This window comes from Takifugu flavidus, chromosome 15, assembly GCF_003711565.1.
Source record: "Takifugu flavidus isolate HTHZ2018 chromosome 15, ASM371156v2, whole genome shotgun sequence".
Lineage (NCBI taxonomy): Eukaryota > Metazoa > Chordata > Actinopteri > Tetraodontiformes > Tetraodontidae > Takifugu > Takifugu flavidus.
Window position 1 is genome coordinate 13,434,741 of NC_079534.1, and position 9,700 is coordinate 13,444,440.

At 52.3% G+C, this 9,700-nt stretch overlaps 1 protein-coding gene across 1 annotated transcript; it reads left to right on the forward strand.

Annotated features, from left to right (window-relative positions):
* The first annotated feature begins 395 nt into the window (after positions 1-395).
* On the forward strand, positions 396-2,524 carry snai2 (snail family zinc finger 2). The gene is made up of 3 exons (XM_057057438.1): positions 396-645; positions 738-1,259; positions 1,557-2,524. Exons 1-3 carry the CDS (start codon positions 567-569, stop codon positions 1,736-1,738), a joined length of 783 nt encoding a protein of 260 aa, XP_056913418.1. The 5' UTR covers positions 396-566; the 3' UTR covers positions 1,739-2,524.
* The last annotated feature ends 7,176 nt before the right edge of the window (positions 2,525-9,700 follow it).

Below are 9,700 nucleotides of genomic sequence, written 5' to 3' on the forward strand. Positions count from 1 at the left end.
TGGGAAATGTCACCTGTGCGGGGTGATCAGGTCCCGCTGATCCCGCGCGGTGTCACCGTGCGCGCCCTCTCTGCTGATTACAGTAGAAGGGACATGATAAATATAGACCTCCCCCGGTCGTTCTGTCTGGGTTTGCGCTTTTAATCTGCGTATTTATTTATTTTATTTTTTATTTTTTGTGCAGAGTCACGCTGCTGGATCACGAACGCGCGCAAAACACCTGTCAAACTGGAGTAAATGGCCCCAACCCAGCCCCTAGAGGGGGTTGTGCGCCCTCGTACGCGAATCTCTCCGTGTCGGGAGCGGGTTGTAATTGGTTTGTGCTTCCAGAATATGTAGATGGAAGCGGGTGGCTCCTCCCATGCACCTGATAGGGACTATTTACAGCTCTTTACAGCTACTCAGAGCAGTTTTCCTAGAGCGCAGGGCCGGACCATGACTCTCCACCGGACCTACAAGGATTTCACATAAACTAACGCTTGTTGTATTTTCCCACAAATTGAGATTTATTTTTTGGGGGGGCGGAGGAAAAGTTGCTCAAAACTTTTTTTCGCTCAGTTTCCAAGATGCCACGCTCTTTTCTGGTCAAGAAACACATAAACTCAGCCAAGAAGCCAAATTACAGCGAGCTGGAGAGCCCCACAGGTAAACTTTTCAAACTTTTATTCAAACTTTCCGCTCCGACAGGCAGCGGGCGACCAGCAGGTTCATTTCTCCTCTCCCCTCCATGTTTTCAGTGTTCTTCACGCCGCACATCTACAGGGGCCTCCCTCTGCCCGTCATCCCCCAGCCGGAGATCCTGAGCCCGGCTGCTTACAGCCCCATCACGGTGTGGACGACCAGCAGCCTGCCGCTGTCCCCGCTCCCCAGTGACCTCTCGCCCATCTCCGGATACCCCTCGTCGCTCTCGGACACCTCGTCCAAAGACCACAGCGGCTCCGAAAGTCCGCGGAGCGATGAGGACGAGCAGATGCTGCCCAAGCTGACGGACCCTCACGGCGCGGAGGCGGAGAAGTTCCAGTGCAGCCTGTGCAGCAAGTCCTACTCCACATACTCCGGACTGCTCAAGCATAAACAGTTGCACTGCGACGCGCAGGCGAGGAAGTCGTTCAGCTGCAAATACTGCGAGAAGGAATACGTGAGCCTGGGAGCTCTCAAAATGCACATCAGGACTCACACGCTGCCTTGCGTTTGCAAAATATGCGGCAAAGCTTTTTCCAGACCGTGGCTGCTCCAGGGACACATCAGGACGCACACAGGTCAGTGTCATGAGGGGCCTCGTGCGTGCGGGCACAGAGTGATTCGTGTGTTCTGGCTCCAAACAGCATTTACAGCTCGATTCCAGCTTGTGCTGTGCTGATATTGTTGTTATTATAAACCTTCGTCCTGGTGGAGTGTTTGGCCTGATGGCTTGGAGAGAGAAATCTGACTTTTTGATTAAACGTATCAGTGAAACGGAGGGTTCATAACAGGCCCCCAGATCGTTTCTGTTCAAATCTGTGTGTGCAATATCTCTGACAAGGTCTACTTTCTCCCCCCCCCCCCTCCTTCCACAGGAGAGAAGCCGTTCTCCTGCCCCCACTGCAACAGGGCGTTCGCAGACAGGTCCAACCTCAGGGCTCACCTACAGACCCACTCGGATGTGAAAAAATACCAATGCAAGAACTGCTCCAAAACCTTCTCCAGGATGTCTCTTCTGCACAAGCATGAGGAATCTGGTTGTTGTGTAGCACACTGAACTGGGATACGTTTCCACCAGCAGAGACGAGGTGGCGGAGGAGAAGGGGGGGGGGGGGGTGGTCCGAAGCCCCCCCGGGGCGTTTTTCCTTTTTTTGATTTCCTTTTTTTATTTTCCCGAACCCAGGAGAACTGTCAGGGAATCATATCAAGGGTTTCATTCCCGAGACTTTGTTGTTATTTTTAGCAGAGGCGCATCCAGGAGAGGACCATTTCATTTCAGTAGCCGGCGCGCTTCTCGTCTCAAGCGGCGCCTCTGTGATTGCAATCAGCGCCGCCGAGCGTCTCCTACCATGTATCCACCTGCCTGTGCTGCTCATGCACTTTCCCTGCATGTCTGCATTGTTTTATACGCTTCCCCATTTATTCCTATATATCTGCAGTATTTGTACCAGTGTTTCGTGCAGTCTTGGTGTTGTTGTTTTTTTTTTAATCATGAACCACACAAACACCAAAGAATTATGACTGACTAAGGAATCCGGAAGCCATTGTTCCTCGCGAAAGAGGCGCAACTCAAGCCTTTTAGGGGGCGATTGCTCCAACTTTTGCACAGTTTTTGGGAACTGTTTGCCAGCACTCAGACAGCAAAGCGACCTTTCTCAAGTGCCTCCGCTCTACTCAGCAATAATCCACTTGTTTGCTTTTCTATGTTAATACTGAATGTACGCGTGACTGAGATGATTGTATATCAGCGGTGAAAACTGCCATCCCGAATGACCTTTTGATATCATGGCGACACTTTTTTTTTCTTTTTTTTTTTTAAAGAATAAAGTGGCGTTTTGTAGAAGTTGTGCTCTCCCTCACATGTTTGGACTCACTGGAGTTGAGGGGGAAAAGGAGCGCGGAGGTGACTCAGCCCTGAATCAGGCCTGGACCTGTTCTCCGTCAACCTGTCCAGACATCAAACAATCACGAAATCTAACACCTACCGCCTATATTGATCTGCACTCACTTGCTACACCCTTTGAGGGCCCGTGTTGCAGAGGCTTGTGTTCGGTTTGAGCCGGTCCAGCCGAGAGGAACCGGGTCTCTTTCTGGTTACATGTTGATGCCATTAGCGATTAACACCCCCCCACCCCGAGCTGCTGACCTCATAGATGTCATCTGACAAACTTGTTTCTTCATGCCGCGAGGAGGGCCAGACGCGCCTGTAGGTAGGTTTTTTCCCCAGCGTGAGTCATCCTCCAGTTATTCCAGGTGCTCCGCAGCTTCAGCGGCGCAGGTGCAACCAGGAAGGTGGAGAAGCGTCTTAGTCGGATCATCTTCCCCCAGCGAAATCAAGTGCCATCGACAGCGCGGCTGAGAGGACGAGGCCGCCTCATAAATAAGAGGGCTTTCTGTTTGATTCCCTCTCTCTCCTCCCATTGACAGCGCGTTATCACGCTGGTGTCGGAGGAGGAACAAAACAAATGCACAAAGCCAATTAGCTTAATAATCTTGCCGGATTTTCCTTTTTAGCACAACAATTAACCGCATGGCAGATTCTGCAGATAGCAGCAGTTAGCTAAACACTCTCCCCTCCGACACAGATGTCTGATTCCGCCGGCGCGATGGCGGCGAGAGGAGGAGGAGAAGGAAGTCATTTGTTTTAACGCTTATGCTTATTAGAGCAGGAGTTGAAGAATGTGCGAGGGGACGGCTGTTAACGGCGGCACTGTGGCGAGATGCAAAAAGCAAGTAAAGCAAAAACTAACACTTCCTGGGCCTTAATAGACCCTCAAGCTGTTGTAATATCTGGCAGCGGATCGCTCAAGCTGAAAGGTGTTTAGCTGGTAGGTGTCTCAATATTGTGCTGATCCGTTCACTTAGGAGGGAAAACGAGGTGAGGAAACGTGTCGGACACTCGGAATAATCCTCAGCCGTCCCGTCTTTCTTTCATCTTTCTCTTGATTTCCAACTGTGAAACACATCCCTTGTCCCCGCTCTGGATGTGTTTGGGGTGGGGGCGGGGGTGGGGGTGGGGGGACACACAATGACCAACATGGTCTCAGAAGACATCTGGGCTTCCAGAAACCTGCTGATTTTACGGTCACTCGGGGAGTGTGATTCTTTTATGAGCATCAAGTGGAACAAACATGGTTAAAGGTGTCGTCTAAGACTGGCTGCCCCCCCCCACCCCCCTCCTGATCCCAGCCTTCCTCGCTAAGCCCGTCGTATCAGAAAGGAGGTGATTGTGCATTCCCCTTCAGACCGATCGCCCGGAGGAACGCTGTCTTGTCAAGAACCTTCTCTTCCACTTGGCTCTTCTCCTCAAATAACCGGGCAGCGTCTCGCTTCCATCAATTAAGATGCTTCATCGTGTGGCATCGTTTGCTTTATTTGTGGATCCATTCCATTCGCACACTTTGGGGAAGCTTAATTGAATCTCTGGGGACGCTCGATGTTGCTGAAGTTCCTCTTCGCGCCTTTATCTCATTAACAGGAAAGGGTTAAAACAGTATGTTTGCATAAACTAAACAAGATAAGTGAGTCAGGCGCGCGTCCCCGCACTCAGGTCACAGACGATTGAAGCCGTCGAGAGTCCAGCGGAGACAGACGGGCCAGTGTTTTCTTAATCGATAACGGTGTGGACTCTTTCTGCTGCCGTCCCGCCGATGGGAGCAGAGGTCAGAAGATCCTCCCAGATCCTGTGATCCTACTGACTTGATTGTATTTTCTCCTTAATAAATCCCATGATCACAGCAGCGCCGTCTCCGCGCACAACGTGGCCCTTCGTGGCCCTTCGTGGCCCTTTGTGGCCTTCCTGTCCCGACGGCCGGCAGAAGGACGGACAGCCTCCGAGCGGGCTCGAGGGAGGAAACCGACGCGCTCGATCTGTTATCTGAGGTCCACAGTTCAGATTGAGCAAACGTGCAGGCGTTTTTCTATCTCGCTAGCGGGCTGAAACCGCTGCCTGCAGAGCTCATTTTCTCATATCTTCCACTTGCGGGTTGAACAACAAACAGGGTCGCTGAACAACATCTCCAAAATTCCCTCCGATGGTGTCAGCAGACGTCACCTGACAATATTATCGGCCTTAAAATGGAGCCTCGGATCTGAGCTCGCTACGTTTGACCTCTGTCAATACGGACCCAATAAGGACTTGGAATCCTTAAAAGCAGTGGGAGGCCATCAGATCAAAGGAAGTGTTCACCAAAATACAAGGATGCAGCTAAATTTGGGGGTGGGGTGGGGGGGGGGGGGGTGGGGGTGAGATTTGATGCGCGCATGAGGAAAAGGGTTCTGATCCGGCTTCATTCGCTGAGTTCTCCCGACAGGTTGACGCTGCGCAGATGCCGCTTATCAAAGACGCCGACAAGAACGCTCTCAAAGGTTTTTGCAAATTGGTGCGAAAGCCTCTGAACTACAGGACCGGGGGGTGGGGGGGCTGCTTCTAATCTGAGAATGCTGCTGCGCTTTGAAAAGTCGATGCAGCAAATTAGCTGTTTTTGTCATTGTTTTTCTTTAAATCATTTAAGCCCTGAGAGAAGATTCTGACACAGTTGATCATCCAATTTGGATGTGAAAAGCTGCGATATTACCGCCCCCCCCCCCCATGCTGATTCAGCCGACGGTGAACTCCTCAGGGCCCGGTGTCGGGACCTGTTGTGTTGTCACACTACTTCCCCCGAGGATCCCTCAAGGCTTGAGACTGATCAGCACCACTTCGACCCGCCCACCCCCCCCCCACCCCCAACCCCCTCCCGATCACGTCTGAATAGCTGCACGATGAGGCAGGGACGAATCCCGGCGACTTGGCTTTACCTTCACGAGCCGAAGAATTTCAGATTGAAGGATTTTCAAAGAGTGGGGATATATTTAGAGCCATACTGGCAGCACCCCCACGTGTGGGTGTCGACATTGTATGTGCATGATACAAAACAATAATTAATAAATGAATAATCCGGTGCACGGGGGTGTCGGTAGCAGCAGTAGAAGGAGCCTAAACAAGGGAAGGTGGCAGCTCAGGGCCGATGCTTCACGTTGCTCAGGAGTGTAGGACAGATGAAAGGTCAAAGGGCAGATCTGCGCCTTGGTCCTGCAGCAGCAGCAGTGATTTTGATCGGAGAAGTTCTAATATAGAATCAAATTTGATGAAAAATTCACAACAGCAGAAGCTGCATCTTTGAAAAGCTTTGAAGTCGCCCGGCTTCAGAAGAACGAAGAACTGCGCAATCACGAAGGAAAGATGGGGTTTTTGTGGGCTTTGTTATTGTGCCGGCGCGGGAGCCTCAGAAGAAGAAAGAAAAACATTTAAGGTTCATTCTTGTTGGAATGAGTCTGCCAGCAGCCCACCATTCACTTCCTCAGCATCTACGCAATCACACAAAGCGATTATTTTCAAAAATTCATTACAGGAAGAACAGTTTTGGAAAGAGCATTAAATATTATTGTTTCATTCGTTTAGTCAGACAACACGAAACACGATACGGCTCCTTTGTGGGTTCTTTCGCAACCAGCTCGGTTTCCAAACCAAGAGGAAACTCAGCGGAGATGGTTCTTGGAGATCTGGTGGGCGGCAGAGGCTCGTCTTCAGGACCGGCCACTGATTGTAAAAGCAATTTTATGCTCTTTCCAAAGGTTTCTGAGCAGCGGTATTGATCCATCCCACCAGTTTCCCATCACAACAGAGCAGAACGCACCGGATTCTGAAAGGCAGAACAACAACTCTGAACTCAGGATGGATTTTTTTAATTGTGCGGCCTCATTTGAAACGCAGCGTGACGTTCTCCCATGGATCAGCTGACGAGGTGACACGAGGGAGAAGCCGAATTTAAGCCCTCAGAACGGTGCTTTAATGTGACAGCAGAGGCGGCGGCGGCGGCGGCGGCGGCGGCGGCGTGTTCTCGGTTCTTGATGAGGTCTCGTGTTATGACGCAGACGTGGAGGGAGACTAGATGTTCCACGTGTTGTTGGTAGGAGAAAGTTCCCATGTTAATTTCTATTTTTAGGCACAGTTTTTATGCTAGTTAGCAGTTAGCGACAAAAAAAAATAAAAAAAAATCAAAGAATCGTGTCTAAATGTGTCCTGGAACTTTTTGCTGTATATTTCTTTTAATATGGAAAAAGATGTTCCCACCAAGTTTCTGGCTGTTATGACGATCCCCCCAGAAAATGAGCCCACAGGTCGATGGCGCCGTACAAACTGGCTCCGTCGCTTAAAACAGGCCAACTGGGCGATTCCTTTATTGAGTCACAGCATAAAAGAACATTTTTGCCACAGCGACTGAAGCGAGTGAAGGCGCAGGACAGCACAGTCCCCGACACGCCGCATCCGGGCTGCGCGTCTGTCGCCAGAATCCGCGTCTGCGTGTTGAGCTCCAGGTAGCGACATCAAAGAGCAGCTGTTCCAGGACACACATCACTGCCTGACCTCTCTAAACTTGTGGCTAAATAGTGAAACAGAATACTCCGGGGGCCTGAGACAGGCTGGCCCTACAGTTCGGCATCGCATCCGACCTCCTGGGATCCAGATATGTGGTCCTGAGGGCATTTCTGGATGCAGACGCACCATAAAATCTGTCTGCAAGAAGCAGTCAGACAAATTCTGTAGCGAGTCAGCAGCAGGCAGGAACATCAGCACCATTTCGAGTCCCCCCCCCCCACCAAAACACACACACACCTTTCCGTCTCATGGTTATCTGATCATTGCCAGTCAAGGAAAAAGGTGAGTGTGGAGCACAAACAAAAGGTGCTTGAATAAACTAGCTCCCGGCCACATTATTCAGACTGCAGGTATTGTACTCGCCGACAAGCCCCAACAGGACGTGAACCTCCAGAGAGGCTCCTCTTTGGAGCCCTGCAAGAATCTCAGAACGTGTCGGTACAAATGATGAATCAGAGCTACACCTGTGGGACATGTGCAACACACAACAGGAAGTACAGCGCCACCTACAGGACGGCGGCGGCGCTCCGCGGGGACTGTTCCCTTCTGCCCAGAGGAACGTGAACCAGAGCTCCGGCGAGTATTAGCATAGCATAAACGTTGTTTTAATCAGGTTCCCCATCAACAAAATTCAACTTTGTGTGAGCATCAAAATGCCAATAATGGGATATTTATGGCTGCTCCCAGTAATCCCAGCGTGTGGCGGCTCATGACCTGTCACATGCGTGCATGAAATCCAAGACCAAATCATCTTCTGAGCCTGTTTCACGCTTTCTTTTTGTGGGTTTGAGCAGCCTAAATAACAGATTCACAACCATTCATCTACCGAATCCTTCTTCGGTTCTGATGGATGAATGGAGGACGGGGACGCTCGCATTTCCGTTGGAAGGGAAACGCCATCTGCACAGACTGGTTTCAGGGCGTCGCCGCTCGATAAACGAAGACTTTTTTTGGCGCTAACCAGATTCGACTGATCGCTGGAACAGATTGGAGACAGTTCTGCTTCCAACAGCGTCCAACTAAACTGTCCTGAGAGAGGGAGAGAAAAGTCCTCCAGGAATTCTCCCTTTTAATGTGAAAGGTGCCGTTTTCCAGAGCGATATTCCTCAATTCGGAGCCTCATAAAGAGGCTCGGGCGTTATAATCCCTCCCCTTTGTGACCCCCTTCCCCCGTGAAAAAAGAGTGTTTGTCTTTCCGAGCTAGCAGTCGCTGTCTCCCCCCCCCTCCCATAAATATCTGCTGTCACTGGAGCATTCCTGCTGCCTTCACCGCAGCCTCGGAGTGTTTTCAGGGACCCGCCGGGCTGCCTCCCTTCCGCCGGGCTGATGGCGGGGGTCCTGACCCAGCTGTGCCACACGTCCTGGAGAAATCCGCTGATAACAAACCCGCTGATGTGTGATAAGGCCGGACTTCAAAGGTGCCGTCAGTGTTCGGATCCTGCCATGCTAATCGTTTTTAGCTTTAGCGGCAGACTAGGACTGAAGCGGCGTTCCGGATCAACGACGCCGCGTCGTCCCTCCGCGGCCGCGTCGGTCGCCACAGACAGCTGGAATGTTCCACCGGGACGACAGAAGGTGTGTCTGATCACACAGCAGTGCCCTCCACACGCACTTCGCCACCCAGCCCCCCTCCCAATCCACATGCCTCCCGGTTAAACCCCCCCCCCGCACTCCAATCTCCCGCTCTGAGCTAACAGGTCAGCTGGGACAAATGGCGAGGAGCTGCCGGCGGCGAAGACGCGGCAGGTGCTGCGCTGTCAAAGGCCACTTCACACCTCTCCTCTCTCTCGCACAGCAACGCCAATATCACCCCCCCACCCCCACCCCCACCCCACCGCCCTCCGTGAGCGCCGGCCTCTCTCGGCGGGAGAGGAAAGGGGGGTCTCCCGGGTCTGCTTTGTTATCAGCATGTTCCAGCTTTGAAGTGAGCTAGGCCAGAATCTGGACTGTGTTTACTTGAAGGCATCTCCCTCGCCGCGCCTGTCAGGCCGAGGTGATTACAGCTCGCCCAGGATCCCTGACCACGGTGTCACGGCGGCGCGGGCGCAGCGGAGCGGTCCGAAGCCACTCTCGCTCACCTGGATCCTCCCGGGGGGAAGGTGGGGGCTGGTGGGGGCTGCCCACAGGGGCACGGCTCGCTAAAACAAACAACGGCCCCGGCCAGTAATGGCCTGTGATTGCGGCGTTATCTGGACGTCCAGGCCTGTTGTGCTTTGGTCTCAGCGGGGCGCCGCATCAAAGACGAGCCGGGCGAACCAGGACTTTCACAAATTCTATTTGCGTCGGATAATTCAGAGCGGCGGAAGAGGCGAAGGTGTCGTGGGAAGCAGCGCGTCTCAGTCCCAGAGCTCCTTTCACACCAGAGGAACCGCTCCACAGTTCCCAGAACCATCTACTGGGAGACCGGTCACAGAGCCCCATTCAGGAAACCAGCGTAGCTCCTCCACCCCGAAGCAGGAACCAGTTCCCTGAACACTTAGACTACGCTTGTAGAGCTTTAGATTCCCGTATCGATAGAAGGTACCTGAAGTGGTCGCTTACCTGCCGGTGAGCGATGGAGGACTCCCACAGAGGTACAGGTGATGTCATGGTCAAAGG

Bases quoted from the DNA above. Each gene is read 5' to 3' on its own strand.
- snai2 (XM_057057438.1), top strand. From the start codon at position 567: ATGCCACGCTCTTTTCTGGTCAAGAAACACATAAACTCAGCCAAGAAG. The intron at 646-737 runs GTAAACTTTTCA...CCATGTTTTCAG, and splicing joins CGAGCTGGAGAGCCCCACAG to TGTTCTTCACGCCGCACATC. The intron at 1,260-1,556 runs GTCAGTGTCATG...CTCCTTCCACAG, and splicing joins ACACATCAGGACGCACACAG to GAGAGAAGCCGTTCTCCTGC.